General features: G+C 32.9%; 1 protein-coding gene across 3 annotated transcripts in view; it reads right to left on the bottom strand.

Annotated features, from left to right (window-relative positions):
* nwk (FCH and double SH3 domains nervous wreck) overlaps nt 1-20,185 on the bottom strand; it is a 66,967-nt gene that overhangs the window by 16,193 nt on the left and 30,589 nt on the right. For all 3 annotated transcript variants that reach the window (XM_085942885.1, XM_085942898.1, XM_085942891.1), the window contains exons 3-11: nt 15,063-15,148; nt 14,012-14,156; nt 12,113-12,249; nt 8,509-8,662; nt 6,662-6,889; nt 5,342-5,527; nt 2,877-3,101; nt 1,869-1,968; nt 914-1,086 (exon numbers count right to left, since the gene is read on the bottom strand). In XM_085942885.1, the coding sequence (XP_085799011.1) occupies nt 914-1,086; nt 1,869-1,968; nt 2,877-3,101; nt 5,342-5,527; nt 6,662-6,889; nt 8,509-8,662; nt 12,113-12,249; nt 14,012-14,156; nt 15,063-15,148 (1,434 nt within the window). The remainder of the gene's footprint in view (nt 1-913; nt 1,087-1,868; nt 1,969-2,876; nt 3,102-5,341; nt 5,528-6,661; nt 6,890-8,508; nt 8,663-12,112; nt 12,250-14,011; nt 14,157-15,062; nt 15,149-20,185) is intronic.

The following is a 20,185-nucleotide window of genomic DNA, read 5'->3' as shown; positions in this document are numbered from 1 at the left end:
AACGCACAATCCCATTTCTTCATCCAGGAGTTTTAAAGGTGGTACGTTGATGCCTGCCAAACTTCATACGAAAGAGACTTCAAAACTCCACAAGTTCAGTATGTAGCAAAGACACGATACTAGACATAATCAAACTTGTAAGTAAACGTAGGTATTATATAAACGTACGATTTCAGTCTTTTTCAAATAATTTGTTCATCGACATGTTCAATACCTTCATTTAGGCACTTAAGAAGTATAGTTGTGCGGAGTAATTTGGTTGTCTTTTATTTATTTAATAGAATTGTCAAAAATAATATATTCTTTCATCCGTAAATATTAAAATTACAACTCGGGAAACTAATGACAACTATAATAATTAGTACATATGAAATTATTGGTTTGATAATAATATTATCTTCAATTTGTAGGAAAATTATTAGGACCGCGTTTTGAGAAATAAGAAAAAATCGTGTGTTGCAATACAAAAACAACAATTAAAATAAACTGAACATACCTACATACTATGCAAGTAAGTCAGAGGTTTATAGAATTTCCTTTTATTTTCCACTTCCGATAGTTGAAAATAAATAATAAAAAATCGTAGATACCTGTGATAAATTTATACCTTCGTAATACTACTTACACCTTCACTATTGGATAATACTTTCTGGATCTTGGCCGCCTTCCGAAGAAGAGTTGATTATGAATACTGTTCTCGTCAATTCGATCAACTTATGATCTGAATCCACACTAAATAAAACAACACGGGATTCGAGCCCACGACGCAGACCATTTTTTTCAAAATACAAAAATAGGGGATGCCACAGTCCTGCATACGTGAAGCACTTTGTTTCGGGATGTAACTGAATGGTCGTCTACTTTTATTCTAGATTATTATAAATAATTTTAATAAAATGGGGGTTTTACTTACTGTGTAAGAATATAGGGCGGTGCATTTATATGTAGGTGTGGTATCAGTCGCATCCGCAGGGGCTGATGCAGGCTGAGCACCATCTTCAAATTGGGCTCCCCAATCCACCCGCGTTGGATCATCCCAGCCAGCTGTCAGTTGCTCTATACGCCGCCTCTCTGTCTCCAACATAGCTGAAAAATGTTGTAGGTACTATAAAACTGTTAAAGTTCACACCACCACCCGTCATATATGCACAACCGTGGATATGCACGGTCGCTTTCCATGACGCTTTAAACGTGTCTGAAAGAAGTTATTTTAAGTGCTCATTCCGTTCCGAGACAGAGCCGCACGGGACTGATGCTGCAACCATGCACCGTAGTGCTTAAAGAAGACAGTTAAGAAAGATTTTTTTTGTTTTATGGACTGGCTCTGCTGTCCGCTGACGTTAAGCGCTTTGTGTACCAGCATACTGAGTGTCATGAATTGAAATGGATGAGTCTACAGAAGAGTCAGGACTATGCCGCTCCCTATACGACGCTGTAAATTTCTCGAATGTCGCAAAGTTGGCCTCGTGAATAATATCCAAATAGTGATCTACATCGTTATGAAAAGAGTTATATGCATAGGTACCTAAAAGTAATATAATAGAAAAACGCGCGCATGTGTGTGTGGCGACCACACGTGATAGAGGTGGGATGTCTTGTTCTTAAGAAATGAATTCATCCGTTTTCTTTCTATCATTGTGCGGTTGATTTCGTCATAATTACGCCGATGAACTCCAACGCCGCCAACTCAAAACAGAACATTATTTTGCATGGTGAAATGTTCGAAATTACTCGTCGAACTTCGAGAGTCGTTCATTTTTGATAATGCTTTTGTGTTACACTTTTACAGGAATCACTATAATGCGTGAAAAAAGATTTTTTCTTAACACATTAGCCATTGTAATAAATATAATATTTTTTTGTCTTACCATCCATTTCAGTATCTTGTGGTTCTTCTTCAATAACCGCTGGAGGATTCTCAACTTCAGCATTATCGCTGTCGTAGAATGAATCCGAACTCGGTTGATCCTGTAAAAATAAAGGGTTGTAATATTCATTCAATCATATAGCCGTAGGTAGTTTACTAGCGACTCAAGATAAGAATGATAATAATTACAAGATAAAAAGAACTTTTTATATACTTACCCTGTTTTTAATTTTTCTGTTGAATCATATAAACTTGACAATATCCTATGTATTAATAAATACTTTTTTATGTAATTGATAGAAATACTGAATAAATGAGTCGCTTAGAATCATAACTCACATTTTGCATTTTTGTCGTTTTTGAGTTAAATATGCCAAGTGATTCTAAATAATATAGAATACTGAAATGTCATTTTGACATTTCATGTTGATATCCATAGTAATGAACGTATATATTAATAATTTAGTTGCTAGGACTGAATACGAGTACGAATACGAGCTAATAAAAACGTGGTAATAAAAATGTTACATATCACATAAAACTGACTAATTAATTGACGTTGTCATATAATCATGAAGTCTATAACAATACAAATCCGACCACAACAGGGATTGTCGACTGTGCTGTGTTGGAATTGACAAATTATAGCCTTTAAATGGAAACCATGGCGGAGAGCATCAAAAGTTCGTCGGTTATCTGGCGGTGGATGCGTACCTACAGTACAGTTGATAGGTTTTAACACTGGGAACGAGGGTGACTTAAGATTATTATGGAGATTACTGGACGAATTGCACAAGATTGGTAGGCTGTTCACAGTTTTGGCAATGACACAAAAAAAGACAAAGAAATATCCAAAAATCGTTGATATAAACTATAGATACTGAAAACCCTATAGATTGATTTAATATATAAAACTTCCACCCCAAAAGTCTTTTAAGAAATTGAGAAACCTCAAGATTCATTCAGGATTCGAAACCCATTGAAAAAAATGCTAATGTAATTGTTATACCGCCATTCCTGATGCATCAGTTCTGACGCTCAGCGAACTGCTGCTGCGAGGCAGGTCTTGGACTGAGAGGGACTCGGCTTCCTGCACCAGCTCATCTACGCTGACGCCTCCAGCTCTCAGGCACTCGATGCGCGCCTCCGCTTTTACTTTGGACGTCTCCGCTCGCCTGATTGATTGTCGCATGTCGTCGATCTTGGTTTCGATGTCCGGACCGTTCGGGTCTGACTATTATGACAGAGGAAAATACAAATTATATAAGTGTAGCGAATGTATACACGAGTAGGTACATATAACTATTAGTTTATTTTATATATACGAGGGTTGTCCAAGAATTAAAGACCTTTATTCATTTTTGGCGACGAAGATGTTATTTCTCAAAAGATGGCAGCAATGGCGTGTAGTGTAGACTTTCCTCTCCAGAACGAGTAATGAGCCGGCTCGATGGCTGCTTCAGTATGACCTTTGCGTCCGTTTGAAATAGACGATCCGCTGTCAAATCCCGCCGCCAGCGAAGTGCGTTTAATCATTCGGTTGAAATCCATCGTCGTCTCACATCTAACTATGGTAATGTGATGAACCAGCGGAATGTCAGAAAGTGGTTTACTAAGTTTTCGTGTGGTAGAAGATGATGAGAAGGGAAAGGAAAGAGGAGCTCAATTGGTGACATTTTATTGAATAAAATCAATGATAAAGTTCGTGAAGATCGCTGTCTGGTAGTCCGTGAGCTCGCAATTTTGATCCCAGACGTCAGTAAATCTACCATACAAACGATTTTGAGGGGACAATTGGGGTATGCAAAGGTGTGCTCGTTGGATGCCCAAAATGCTGACGGAAACTCATAAACAAAATCGTGTGAAAGGCGCTTAGGTCTTTTTGAAACTTTTGGACTCATTTAAATGGGATGTCCTCCATCATCCTGCTTATGACCTGGCGCCGAGTTATTTCTATCTTTTTCTTCACCTGAAGCAACATTTGGCCGGAAAATGCTTCGAGACCGACAAGGACGTGGAGGAAGAGGTGAAAACATTTTTGAGGACGGCGGCGGCAGATTTCTACAAGGGAATCAAGAACCTAGTGCGATGGCTCACCAAGTGCATCGATCACAACGGGACGACGTAGAAAAATAGTGGAGATATGTGCCTACCTAAAATTTTGTATGCTTTTTTTTATAAAAATAAAATGTTCCTAATTTTTAAAATAATAAAGGTCTTTAATTCTTGGACAACCCTCGTATATGTAATTAATTTTTGACAAAATTTCCAATTGATATGAACCACAGTAATACGGACCATTAATACAAATGAGTTTCAAAGTAACCGAATGCATCAGAGTATAATCAATATTAATAAATAATATTAAGATCTGATTTTGTGACCTATACATTTTATTCAGAGAAGTGCTACGGATTACGTATACAGTAGGCTGTAGATGAATGATTGCCAACCAGGATTTCCAGAGAATTGATTTAGAGGAGGGTACGACTTGAAACATCTTTGACCCATTGCTTTTGGACAAATATATTTAAAAAAAACCGAAGTATTAATTTTTACTATAATAATACTGGTCCGACGGTTTGACTATTTCAAATTCAAAATTGTTTATTTTACATATTGTGAACTTTACAAAATATAAATTGAAGACGTTCACAGCATGACATTTAAAAACAAAGAACTAGTATTAAACTAAGGTATATTCAGTAAGGGTTTTTATACAAATGTAGGCATGTACTATTGGGGAAAGCTCATATTTAACAATAAAGTATAAATATTTTGTTTGGGATTTGTTAACAATTTCTCGTTAAACACTATGTCATAATATAAAAGTATCAAAATACAAGACACTAAATATACATAATATGTATATCTAAATCTATACTAGAGAACTGTATGTCTAAGAAATAACACTTTCGGAGAAACTCAACATTCAGTGTTACAAGAATTATACTGTAATGGTCCCCTGGATCGGCCCCTGGTCATGAGGACATGGCCATAAATCAAAACGACCGACAATGTTGGAACTATCCGCACACAAAAGAGTGGCAGCCGAATCGAATGATTGCGCCGATGAAATATTTTGATATCCTACAAGAATCGTATGTCGAGTGAAATGCGACTAGCAGGTATTTTCTACAAAAATATCGCTGTGTGTGATAGTATATTAAGTTACACGTGTTATGTGAATGTTGATAAAATCACATCGACAAATTAGACGTATTGCAGTCGAGACGAGTTTGTATGTGCGACTGGGCTAATTCATTTTCATCAAAATCGTATATACAATATAGGTACTGCCTCTAAGATACAATAATATAAAATGGCTATTCCGTTTTACCCATAAAAATAGTAGGTAATGTGATGATAAGACGTATTCATAGATGAGTTTACTTAATTTTTGGAGGTAGTGGCTTCCAGGTCTAATACCCTTATTATATTATAGCCAGACGATATTCTAATTATTATACATACCTTTTGTCCTGAATCTCTGAGTGCTAGAAAGTCGAGGAGTTTCCTGGTGTCTTCTCTTACAGTGTTATTGTCTCTGGCGATGCGGGTCGCCCATCGGCGAGCCTCGCTCGAAAGTGTGGCTGCGGCGCTGTCATGGTCAGCCGTCACCGTATCCACGGGGTCGTTGTCACAGGCTTCGTATTCGTACTGAAAACGAAATAAATACATAAATCAATAATAGATTCGATGGTATCATTCCATTTCAAATTAGATAGTAGAGTATTACCAACTGTACCTACTATAATTATAATCGTGTCCGGAAATGTGTAGGTACGTATGCAGTTCGCCGTATACCGTGAAATGTTGTATCGGAAATATATGGTCGTATATTATTAAAGACCGTCCAACGTCTTTAGGTCGTGTAGTACTGAGATAAAATTCATGTCTAAATAAAGCATGGTTCTTGTCGGTTTAAAGGAAACCAGCGACAAACAAATTTTGAAAATGGCCGATAAAATGGATTATTTGTTAGGTTAGGTGATGTTTTCATTCTTGAATTCATGAATTTTGTCAAAGTCGGATATGAAAATTGGCGCAGTTTCCGCCTGACTTCCTGTAATTTGACTTGTACCCAAAACACTTACAAAATACGTAATAAAAACTACCGAAATACAAGGGAAAGACAGTAGAAAATAGGTACCTATGTAATTAATTTAGAAATACAAAATATCAAATCGAACATATCAAATTTAATATCTGAGAAAGTGTAATTTTTTCATCTCGGTGCTTTTCCGATAATAAAGCTCACGGCGAACTGTACTATGGTGAACTGTGATACGTACCTACAGTTTACATGTAACCAAATCAGTGACGTCCCTAGATAAAACGCCGCCCCATTTTTTATACATTATTTTTTATCATCCTTTCATCACTCCAATATCTAAGAAATGTATTGTATGGATACATGAGTGACAAAATATATACCGCTAAATTTAATTTAAATGCCATGTTTACTTCAGTAGATAATAATATATTGCGGGTCCACGGTTTCAGATATTCATTTAAAATCATTTAAAAATACATCTGACAACTTTAAAAACTCACGAGTGACTAACTAACTATATCACATTGAAAATACCATTCAATAGTTCGGGCGGTTAACAATAAATAAAAAGAGTAGAGCCGAGCGAGACAACCCGATACGACATTGGCAATGTAAACACTGTCAGTAATAGCAAAAATATACAAATTAGCTTCAAGTATACTATGGTATCACACAGTGTGATATATAATTTATTATGTTCTTTTAGTGTGCCATAATGAGATTAATATTGGTCTAACCTGTATGTGTTGCTTGAGGACAGGATAGTAGAGGTAACAGCATTGAAGGTTGTACTCCCTGGTGAGTTGCTGCGCCTGGTCCCGGATCTTCCCGAAGGAGTGCTGCGTAGCTGAACAGGTGAGGAGTTCCGTGCGGCCCATCAGTGTAAGGTACTCCGCCACTCGCTCGTACACGGATGCTTCCATGGTGCTCATGCATTCTTGGAGATCGGCGAGGAAGTAGCGGTTCTGAAAAAATATAACGAACCGTTTCAATAATCAATGTATTATTATTATTATATTATTAACCCTTTAACACGGGATATAAGGTAAGTTACGTGACATACATCGCTAAAGATGCGTGCGTAGGAAAGTCTCACTAAATTGCTTCAAATTCGCACGCAACATTATAATATTATTGTAGACAACGCTTCTTTGGTATGTTGTCATAATCTTTTCGGGTCCAATACCCGTGATTGCTTTCTAATACATGCAGTTGAAATTTGGCAAAAATGAAACCGTTGACCTTTTTATTGACCGAAAATAGTTCCTTCACTTTTATATGAGTGGCACAATATTTTTACAGAGCGGTCCAGTTCTATATTTTGATACCTTCTCTGGCAGTGATGTCCCTAAACAAAGTGACACCCTTAAGCAGCCCTAGAATGCCGTTTCTTTTTATTGTTACTTTCAAATTTTACAGACAATAATTGTCTGTAAATATCTATGTATCTACTTAGCCATTTTACCACATTTTTATTAGCTCGTATTCTTGTTTGTCCAATACAAATTTTTTCTTGTTTGTCCAATACAAATCTTGCAATCGATTTTTAATTAACCTTCCGACTAGCTAGACATTTGAAACTTTTAGAATATATCAGTGCATTCTTTTAATACTTTTAGCCATCTTTAAGCACAATGGTATTCATTTTCAGTTAATTCTGTTTTGTATGGAAAGTTATTTCGGAAAAAATCGTAGAAAGTAAAACACTATTATTGGTTGCTAAGGTGGTCCTAGCAACTAAATTATTAATATATACGTGCGTTACTATGGAAATCAATATGAAATGTCAAAATGACATTTCAGTATTCTATATTTATTCAGTAATTCTATTAAGTACAAAAAATAGTATTTATTAATACATAGAATTGTCCAGTTTATATGATTCAACAGATAATTTAAAAGCGTGGTATATTAAAAGTTCTTTTTATCTTGTAATTATTATTATTTAATAACGGCTTAAATACACCAAAAACTTAAATTGACATACACACTATTCATTAAGAATTATATCATTTCCACGAAACCTGCTCTTGTGGTGGTTTTATGTACGTGGAAGTCTATAGTGATGATAGGTTTGGAGGCACCCATGTGAATATTTTGCCTGTGCGGTAAACCGACATAAAGATATGTATTATAATGGGTATTAATAGGTACAGCAACGGTTTCTTTGTGTCGACTATTTTTTAAACTAAGATATCGATACTTTCTAATGAGGCGATCGCATCGTCTGGTTTATGGAAAACCGCCACTGCTCTCAAAAGTTGTAGGCCCAGTAGCACATTGGAAATCGTATCGACTGGGATAGTCATAAATCAAAATTGGGTGCAATATTGGAACTTTCTTCCATGTGCATAGACGAGGCCATGCTGGGACAGTGACGTCACGTGAATATACGAAACGAATGACAAAGCAGCTGCTGCAGATGTGCTTATGCGACAATTTTGATTTATATCCGCGACACCAGCTTTTTAAAAAAGCAATTACGTTATATATAATTATATTATTATAATAGTAATTTATAATATATAGTAATTTTCTGAATACATTATCAATTTTTGGACAGAGTTAATTAGTTTTGAAATACCTGATGAGCATTCGCTGCAGCTAGACTAAGAAGGTAATCGTTTCGGGCGCCAGTTGACTTTTCTTCTAAGGCATCCCGCCTGGACGAAACTTTTGCGCTATTTTTCTGTAGAGATGTTATCGACTGGAAGAAGGAGCCTTTTTTCTTTTTGAGTCTGAAACACAAAAAAAATAGCTATGAATATATTTTGACATACAATAAATTGAAGATACATAAAATACATTGCAAATTGCTAGCGCTATTTCACTATACTGTCCTTAGAATACTACAGTTTAAATTTATAAATAATGAGTATTTTCACATAAAAATAGCAACATAAAAATCGCGCGACAGATAATATTATGAATATGAAAATAATTTAGCAAATTGGTGTACATATTGTGGTAATGTAACGGCAGATTAAAATTTGTTTGATTAAAAAATATTAAATTTTATAATATTTATTATTTTTTTTCGTTTGATGATCAAGTATTTTTTAAAAGAAGCCAGGTTTAAATTCTAACTTACATGATACCATAAAAATGAAGTGGCTATTTTTAAACGTTAATTAATGGTTTGTTATATATATTTAAAACGTGAAAAAATGTCGACAACGCGCTAATTTGCTTCCTGCTTACTTTCAACATGTGAATTTTCTAGATCCGGGAATTGAACCCGAGGCCCATGACTTTATGAATGGACATGCTATCATTCGGCTATCGCGGGTGCAGTGAGTAAACGTTTTAATTATTTTCTTAACAACGAACTAAACTTCAATTAGGTATTCATTTTTCCGGTTACATCTAAATTGTACGTAAAACATTTTTACACAGTCATACGGTCTCCAATATTATTAGATTCAATAATATGAACATTAATTCAATTTTCATAGCTGATTTTGGCAAAATTCATGAATTAAAGAATGAAAACCTAACCTAACCTAAAAAATAATCCAATATATGGGCTATTTTTAAAAATTGTTTGCTGTTGGCTTCACAAGAACCGTGTTTTATTTAGACATGAATTTGTCAGTACTATACGACCCAAAGAGGTTGGACAGTCTTTAACATACGGCTATATATTTCCGGTATAACATTTCACGGTGAAGTGTGATACGGCGAACTGCATAGGTACAAATTTCTGGACACGAATTTTGTCACGAGTCGGGTCGAGAATTTTACAAACCGGAACCGTGCTCCGATCCATTCCTGTCCTTTGATTGCATACTCGGTAAAAATGTTTATTATGGTATTTATCACTTTGTTCGTTCAGAAGTGAACTGTAAGACAATTGGAAGTTCCGTTGCAGCTTTTAAAGTAGGTATTTCTCAGTTATTATATGCACTACAAGTTACCAGTGTATTGATTTGTTAAACCAAAGAGGTGTTAGTGATTATACAGGTGAAGATTACTTATTATCGGGTTAGATTGTTAGCTTCCTAATAGTGCGTCAGTGAGGGTTATTTCTTATTCAAATTACAACTTGTTTTAGGTCAGCAATCCTGATATAGTATAGTACGCACAATGTAAATATTATAAATTAAAAAGATGTAATCATAGCGAGTAAATGTAGGTACATACATACCAATCTATTTTTAAATAAAGTCGATATATTTTAATGTATTCTAATTAACTTACAAAAACAACACGTGAAAAGTAAATATAAAATTCATTTCAGCTATTATTTGACAATATTCTTAATTTAGTATTCAAATTTTTATGCTCGAAATAAATTGGTTTCCGATCAGCCATCGCGCAAAATTTAACTAAGAACGCATATGTAGGTAATGTATTTTATTTGACATAATTTTAATTGGAAGAAAAAACTTTTCCCATTATTTAAACATTGTTATTATAGCTAAAAAATGCACACAAAAAATGTACAGACCCGCATAATATATAGCATGGAGACTAAAACTTAAAGACTTAAAATTAAAACAATTAAATATGTTATTATTATGCACAAGTATAATCGATCAAAGTAATCAAACTACAGATTTAGAGGTTTTCTATGTATGGTAATAGATTCTTTTGAGAATGGCCTATTCAACATGCCCGAAACGTCGTGGAAAGAAGGATGAAGAGCACGCAGCGACAACTCGAAAATCTATTACGATAACAGACAACCGTGAAAATCTTAAACTTTATGTTTCCTGTTTAAGGTGTCACAAAAATTCCCTGTGCATAAGAAAAATAAAAGGAAACGGACGAGATCTAAGTCCAAGGTATGTGTTTTTTTTTGTATATGAAAGGCACGGCACTATCGGCTACCTACTTAATAGCTTTTATGTTCTGTAATAAAATGGCTGGCGGCGATACATTAGGTGGAATCGTGATCGCTGAAAAAATAAAGATTTTTCAATTGTGTTTTAAATAATTGTTCAATCTCAATTATTTTCTTGGCACTTAGTGTTTATATTTGCTATTTCAAGTTGGTATACATATTATATCTATAGAATGAACTAGCAACTTTTTAAATATTATGCAATTTTGTAGACAATGTGACAATGGTGTAATAATTGGCGGCGGTCCGATTCTGTAAACTTGCTGTCCTCATTAAAAAAACTTTTGTGATGTTTTCTATCTGAAACCTTCACCGAACATATTCTTGGGCGATTCGATTGTTGTGTGCTTATTTTAGAAATAACCCACATCTATGACGATGGCGTATTTACAATGGGCTGACTATCGGTTTGTATTTCACGTAGGTATATATTTTAAAAACTTATTCCGTCATTACTTGAATTAAATGACCATTTTTGCAAGTTATAATTTGTTATTGTTTGACTATTTAGTCGATAGGTATATACAGTCTGATTTTTTTGTTTGTTTAATAATTATATCATTAATATAAGATATAGTATAACTTTCCTAGTAAATAATTATCTTCATATTTAAAAACCACGCCATTCTGTTGAATCATTAAAACATTTTATGAATGCATAAATCGTGATTGAAATGTAGAATTTATCTGCATTTAATTCTTAGATTCAAACTACATCAAAATAATTTTATCCTCCGAGAGATCCCCAAAGTTCACATGACTGTTTTCATTAAATTTATTAAGGACCATCCGCAACAGCTGACCCTAGATATTATACCAATTTCCTATAAAATGCTTAAGTAAGAAATTCACATAAAACATTATTTATTAATTGTAGGTAGGTATACTACTCGGGAGAATGCTCTAAATGCGGGAAAACAATCAAAGAAAACCTCGTATTGAGAATGATGTAATACTGCATTTAATTGGTTGTGAAAATGGAAATGAGAATTTGAAAAAATGGAAAATATTATTGGATTTGTTTATGTATCATTTGGCAGGCAAAGAACAAACATATTTAAGTACTTTAGGTATGGAACACGTTTTTGGTGTTAATGTTCATAATAATGTAGAGCTAACGCATTTATATGAAAACATCAAACGAAAATAATATTTTGTATGCAGAATTTTTTTTTTGCGTATGTAGTAAATCAAATAAAAATACAACTAAGTAATGATATAACATGTCTACACAATAGATATTGCTTTATGGTTGATAAATTTGGGCATTGGAAATAATGTAAAAAAAATATTAGGTATCATTATAAAATAATTATTTTTCTTATAAAAAAAGTAAACGAACTTTTCTTCAATATCCTTGGCCTTGTCGCGGACGTCGTGTGCTGAGTGCTCCTCATCAAAATACAGCTTCTTCGTCTTGTCCACATCCTGGACACAGGTTTGTAGCTCCTTATGGACAATCACCAAGTGGTCTGTACACTGTTGGTAAAATGAAAAGATATTTTATCAGAACGAAAATATTTCTATTACGAATTTATATGTATTTCATATGTTGAGCTTTCGAAAGATGACGTATTGTAGTAATTTTAATCATTTATATTTTAATAATTAATAATTTTAATTAGTTAATTAAAAATTAAATAATTGCTTAGCTTTAGTTCACCAAAAACAAACAAACAAACTTTTTATTATATAGTTACCTATCTATCTTATCCTATCTTATATCAGATTAAATATATTTACTAATAATTAGGTAAGTACACTAGGTTCGATAGGAGGGAATAAATCTTACCAACCGATTCTCATGAATAATTTCTCTGCAGATATTATTATAACAATATTTAGATGTAGACATTTCTTGGAAACCGGTTTTTGGCAAGATTCCAATTATTGATAAATAATTTTGCTACAATTTTGAATTCAATTCGTTGTCACGATAAGTTGACTACATCGCAGATATGCTACAAAAATTCTTATTATTGCGTCCAATAATATAGTTGCGTGGCGTAGTAAAATTTTCAGTACCAGGTTACCACACAGTCTTTGAACTCAAAAGGGTCTCATTGAACGTCCAAAAGCTTTAAAAATACAAATTTTACTGTACAGGGAATGCTGTACCGGTATGCAAATTTCAGAGCAGACGTTTTATTGACTCGAAAATCTGATCTATGTTACCTGAGAGGTTTATTAAAAGTTTTTTTACGAGAAATGGATGTTAGCCACTTGCTTAACTTATAAAATCTGGGTTCAAACATACATTGAAAAATACCATGTAAATTTCTCAGACCCGGTATTCGAACCCGAAATCCGTGACCTCATAAATGAAGATATCGCTCGGCCATCGCGGGCGCGGGCTGATTTAATCATTATCCTAGGTCAGGGGTCGGCAGTTTGTCAAGTGAGAAGAGCCAAATTGTCAAGGAAATAGGATAACAAAAGTACTAGAGAGCCGCATATATGTAATATACATATGTGTATATGGATTTTTAGGGGGGGTGGGGGAATATTATTATTCTGCTTCTAAGTTTATTTTTTTATTTGGTTCATAGATGAGAATGTTTGTTGGCATATATGTAGATCCAAAGATTGTGAAAATACCAAAAGCTAGTTTTTTTTAACGCGTCAAGTTAAGGAACGGTGTCAAGTTAAGTTCATTGACATTGGATTTTAAGAGAACGTATGCGACTAAGTTTGTTCGGCGGTTATAAGGCTGCTTGGGATGAAGTGAAATTGGAGTTTATATCTGAAGAGCCGCAAACGTCCATGCAAAGAGCCGCATGTGGCTCGCGAGCTGCTTCTGCCGACCCCTAGCCTAGGTAACTTGTTTGCAGATTTACTTTTATATAATATAGAAGTTTCATCTTTATATACGACAATCCGTTACGATGAGTAGATAAGCAGTCAAAAATACTATAGGTACTTCGGCATTATTATTTCGTTGAAATAACCTATAAAATTAATTGTATACAACCGTTTATAACTACACTCGAATAAGAAATCACAATAATTGACATACAAAAATGACACTATATTGCGTTAATAAGAAAATAGGAATGGCAGCTGAGCGATGCTCATATTTGTGAGAGTTTACGAATTTAACCATGCTTCACGGAGCTTACTAAATAATTTCAAATGTCGTCTTTTTCTTTCTTTTGACCATGTCCGATCCCATTCCAAATATCATAACATAAATAATGTATAAGGATCCTTCTATTTATAGTCATTTTTATTTGGTTTTTACCTTCTTGGAGGACGTGACTTTGTGTCCTCTCAAAGACTTGGCCTCGTCAGCAATCTGCTGCTGGAAGACCTCCACGGCGGCAAGGCGAGCTCTCGCCAACTTCTCGTTCTCCTCCAGTACCGTCCGCCAAACACTCCACATATTCCTGGTGAAACAATTTCAGCATGCAGTATCGGCAACGCAACCAATCATTGAACATGCCAATTAAAATAATATTAACACGCGAGTTATTATCGTCGTCTAGGAATTAACGTTAATATTGTTAATACTTGATTCAAAATTACAAAAAATGGTTGCCGAAATTTGAGAAACACCCCGAGAGCATAGTGGTTAGAATTTTATGCGTGATTGGTATTAAATCATCGCTATTGTGTTCGATGCCGGTTTCAGCAGTTCAGAGTTTAGTTCCGCTCGACAACAATATTATATTATTTGTATTATGCATATTTTTAAGATGTTTAATACTATTTATTACCTACTCTTAATTTCAATTGGGATCATCTATAATTTTGAATTTTTAAAAAATATCACATTTATTCAACACTGGTGCAAGAGTAAAATTTACTAAATAAAGTCCTCATTTGTGACGACGACGTCATTTTACATTTAAAATGTATATTTTTAATCACGATTTTACATGTTTCAAGATAGTAATTTCTAGTAAGTTATCGATTCAAATAAGCAAAGATATCTCTCAGCAAATTTCTATCTTTCTTAAAAGCTATCTTCTATCTTTCTTTTAACCCCACGTAACGTTAGTTTTTTTGAATACTTGTTATTGTTATATAATTATGATGTTTGGTTACACGCTCGCACATAATTGGTGTTGGTATACTATGTAAACATGTATATTAGTAGTCGATTGCACGTCTTAGTTAGACTTAAATTAATCTATTCGATAGATAATTATCTGTCGACTGGATTATTTCAAAAGATATCGAAATATATTATTTTAATTTATGATCATTTCATATTAATACAATCTACCGAAGGTATGTACTTGGATTTGAATTTAAATTCATTAGAATTTATGATCATTTCATTTGCTTACCATTTTTCTTCCCCTCCATCTACTTTTATATCGGGTATGTTGGGGATTTTCTTATTCAAGTAGGCGGACGATATCTTCAATAAAGCCTGTGAAAAAAGAAAAAAACGCACGTTAGAATAAAAGGATTATTGGCGTTCAATTAGGTACATACATTCAATTTCAATCCAAACGGTACATGAATCCAATAATATAACAGTAAAGTTGATAAAGAAAACCTATTAAAAGCCTGCTTATACTTTCAATTGCGGAACTACATCATGCGAGAATTTACCAAGTGCAAACAACTGCTGATGCTTCAGATCAAACGTAAGGCCTCGTGATACGCTTGAATAAGACTAAATGTGATACGGGCCGGGTTGGTTTGGAGGGAACTATTAGGCAGTACCTACATCTTCCATTCGAAGCATCAGACAATGTATAATACCCATTGTATACCTACATTGGTATTTTTTTTTTGTCTTTTACGTATATATACCTCTATACAAATATGTCTCGAAGACTATGCTACTGATAAGTAACTTTGTGAGTATGAGAAGAACCTCAGTTCTGTAGAAGTGGAATAGAGTGATGACAAGTATTCTATGCACAGTTGCCGTAGTACACTGCAACCGTGTTGAAGATTATGAAAATGTGCTCGTCACAAATAGTCGCTATAAATATTTAAGATTTTGTATAAACTGCATCTTTTAGGTTTTGAAATAAAAATAAAACATTCATACGATAGACCTTCTCTATGTATAACTGGGTTACAATATGTAAATAGGTATACGTGGGGAAACATCGAGTATATTCATTTTCAAGAACGCAAATTGAACTTGGGTTCAAACGCTCTGATTGTAACCACCGTAATAATGTCATTATAATAATAGGTTTAAGCAGTAGCGGAACTGGAACGAAACAGAAAATCTGCCATCCTTCTTGTAACATAAACATCTAAAGTGATTTCCGGAATTATTTTATTTTATGTAATAATATCGACTGTTACAAGGAAAAAGGACTTAACCAACATAAAAAAATACAGGAGGCACAAAAACGTTTTTGTTATGGTTTTTGGTCAAAGTTAAAATATACAATAAACCTGAAAGTGCATGAAAATAATTATTTTGGAATCTTATGTTCTAAATTAATCTGATATTAATTATTGAGGTAATTAAAGAGAAATCAATAAAAATGATGGTTAGGTCTTTTTTACAGCTTCACTTTATTCTTTTCAATAAAACATATTTTGAAAATAAACTGAGGGTTAATTCCCCTTTCCTCTTTATGCTTATTAATAAACAATATACTAACATAAATGCGATATGTACATACTGTCTATTAATTTAACTGGATTTTACATAGTTTTAGTAGTTTTGAAACAAAGTTTTGGTAGATTTTATAATATTTAATTGAGATATTTACATTTACAGTTGTTTTGGGTTATAAACACTTCCTGAAAACGAATATAATAAATTGAACACGTTGAATCTTAAAAGCGTGTAGTAGGTATCGCGCAAAGCAACATTAAATAAATGTAAAGACATACTTAATTTTTCTTGCTGTGTATGATTTATAATAAAAATATGACTTTTTTAGAATTTACGATATTTTATTAAGTACTTAAATATTAAGAAGGTTTCATATAATATAATATATAAAAACACATGTGTTACATCAACCAATGCAATGGTTCGTTCGAGTCACTCTGGATGTACGTTTCGTTAAGCTATGATATATTATTTAATAAACTTAGAATTTACTTAATTTTGTGAACATATATTTTTATTTAAAAATGGGTTTCCACGCTGCGGAATATTGAGCGAAGTAGTTACGCCACTGCCCTTACGTCAACGTAATTGAAGAAAATTTCATTAAAGTTTCATGACGTTCAATTTACATGCATCGACGTAATAGTGAACACAATAAATTGTTAATTAACTTCAGTGCTCGCCAGTGTTGTCATGTCTACGGGAATTTCAGTAAATCTACTGATTTTTATTTATATTTAATAAAAGGTAATTTTTAATATGGTTTTTCAAAAGATACAAAGACTATTTATGCAATTTTAATCAAGAATAATTGTTGGGTTTCATACATTTTTGTCCAACGAGTGATATTTTTTTTTAATTAAAAAAAAATCTTTTCAATTTTGAAAATCTGGCAACACTGGACTGCTAGGTTTTATCGTGTGAATTATTTATATAGCGTATAGAGCTGCAGATGAATTTTCTAGCATTGATTGATTGACAGTTTAATTAGAAAAAAAACATGGAGGCTGAGTGAAATATTAAAACGTAGAACGAAGGGAAATGTTTGCAAAAATACGCTTATAGTAATTAATTTATAATAGCTTAATGGACAAGTAACGAGATTTAAGATTCGATCAAAGAGTTTAGGATTGGACGAAATCCAGGGGTTCGCCAAGCGGGGGTGTTAAAGGTGCGAAACACCCGGGCGACAGAATTGAGGGGGCGGCGAATGTTCAAAAATAACATATTATTTTAATGATTTAATTAAAAACTATTATGTATTATCATATTAGGTTCATTGCGTCTATTCTAAACCTATCGACCGCCAAAGTGATAAAGTGATAAATATTATCAAACTTAGGGTAGGTTTGTATCAAAATAATAGCACTTATTGCTATCTTACTGCTGTTAAAATTAAAGCACTTATTGCAACAATAAAAACCAACTTCGTGTAATTTTTACAATAAGTGCTAATATTTTGATACAAACCTACCCTTAGTTTGATACTATTTATCACTTTAGCGTTCGATAAGTATAGAATAGACCCACATAAATGAGATATTATGGTAAAATGTATAAATAACATACGTATGTTGCCTACTGTAGAATGGCGGCAATTACCACAGGGAAGAAAATCGAAGAGTTAAGAACTGAGAGGTCTGAGTCAACCAGGATACCTATCTCATGCGCTATTTTATACTACGAAGGAACCAATACATTTTACTGACTAATTTAGACGGCTTCATATTATGACCTTTTTGTATTTTATCACTTGATGGCGATTACAGAATTTTTTGAAGTGTTGCTGAATTGGTCGACATAGAAAAAAATATTCTGTGAATTGGCAGCATTGCTAAATGGCGGCCTGTCTTGACGTTTTGTTATACTGTACGTATAATGTACAATAATTTGCGGCTGTACTTCAAAATATTCTAAAAACTGTTTTGCGTTTTTTTTTTTATTAATATCTATTATGTTAATTTCAAATCGTATCACGATTAACTACAAAAGGTCAATTATTTTTGAGGTTTTTTTTACGTACGGCCCTATTTTTCATCGTAGAGGTACCTTTATCCATTTAACAGAAAGTGTGGGATGGACCACTAATTATAATAATATTATGTAGTTCACTGGAATTATTTTTTTTAAAGCGTGCTTGTCACTATGTGGTGATGGCGGTTTTATGTAATTATTACTTACAAACACACAAAAAGGTTGTTTGATTTAATTTAATTTTTATTGTAATGATAAAAAACAGATTTCATTAAAATAGCTACGAACTGGTTTGAGGGTATACCGGTGACTATTTAGTGATGGCGTCTGTGGTTTAATTCAATGAATATTTAAGTATATTAATTTAATTATTATTTTTTATTCCATACTGAATATATACAAGATTTAAGAATGTTAGATACACATACTCAGAAACATAGGTATATAGTAGAAAAAAAATATATAAAAAAATCGGACTCAGTGGGAGTCAAACTCACATCTTTCACCGCCAGGGTGATTACTGATTATCATAGTATAAAGGTATCTGCGATCTGTAATGGGTGCAAATACTTCATAATGTAATCATACCAATCAATTGTAAGCCCTTCGTGAGTGACGGGAGAGGGGGTGAGTTAGTTTCTAACGTTTTTACAAAGATAATATAAGTCACACTACTTATGCTCCTTGCGGTGGTGACTTATTTATACTCAACATATTATAGTGATTGATAAAGGTTTGTGTTATGAATTAAATAAATATCTTTCACGTGATTTTTTTTCAAACTAGGTATGTGACTTGTAAATAATAATAATATGTATCTGTATCACGACTTTTGTACAGATATATAGTTTTCAATTCATTATGAACCCATATTCTTGCTTTTTCGTTCAAGATATTTGCACTTATATTATTATCGTAAATATTCTTTCTAATCAACAATAGTAATTAATTAAAGTTGTCAAATATTATACAAGTAGTATATGTAATAAATAACTCCATACATTTAAAGATAATTATACGATACGGTAATAATAATTACATATTATAAGCGTTTCCTTATCTAATATATCTCTAAGCAATTTTATAATATTATTGTAATCAGTGAGATTTATAAACCGATCAAAAATAAATTTACCAGTCTTGACATTGTGAGATCTGTATCTACAAAGAAAAAATATTTCCAATAGGAGGGTCATGAGAAAATTATTATAACAAACACTAAAATGTGAAATTTGATATTAATAGTTCATTAAGTTAGCTAACCGAAACTCTACTAAGTAATGAATAATGATACTGGATATGTTTGAAATGAATTGTTTTATACGTACTTACCTACGAATTATTTGCATTACTGAAATGCACGTGTTATCGGGTTAAATATCTATCCAATGCATTAATAGTAATATTTACTTTTGTATCACAATTGTTAAAATTGTTTATTTTTTTGTTGTTTTGTTGTTTAATTGTTTATCAAATAAAACTGTTTTCTACAGTAACATTTCGGTTTTTTTAATTAAAATAAGACGTAACTTTTATGCTTAAGTGCCAGATCTTATAACACTATTACAAATTGCATATTTAATATAGTGTTATATTACCTAAGTAAATATAGCACAAACATTTAATTAGAGTATGTATGAAATTGTGGTTATTTAAGATTGTTGTTTAAGAGTAGGTAGTTATATCGGATCCATTAGAAACTCACAGACTTCTAGGAAAATACGTTCATATTTGCTAAAGGTTATACGAATACATGCAAAACGTAATTAGTAATACGTAAATACACATGTAGGTCATATTTTGAAATGGGAGGTAATGTTTCAAGTAGGTATACTACTTTTAGCTTTTATTAAGTATTTATATAAGTATCGTGAAAATATTTTATTTTTGATGCATCACAGA

This window comes from Rhyacophila brunnea, unplaced genomic scaffold (assembly GCF_057557595.1).
Source record: "Rhyacophila brunnea isolate RB1 unplaced genomic scaffold, BYU_Rbru_1.0 scaffold_1, whole genome shotgun sequence".
In the NCBI taxonomy this organism is placed as follows: Eukaryota; Metazoa; Arthropoda; class Insecta; order Trichoptera; family Rhyacophilidae; genus Rhyacophila; species Rhyacophila brunnea.
The sequence above is the reverse complement of the archived record's forward strand: the minus strand, read 5'-3'. Positions and strand labels throughout refer to the sequence as shown.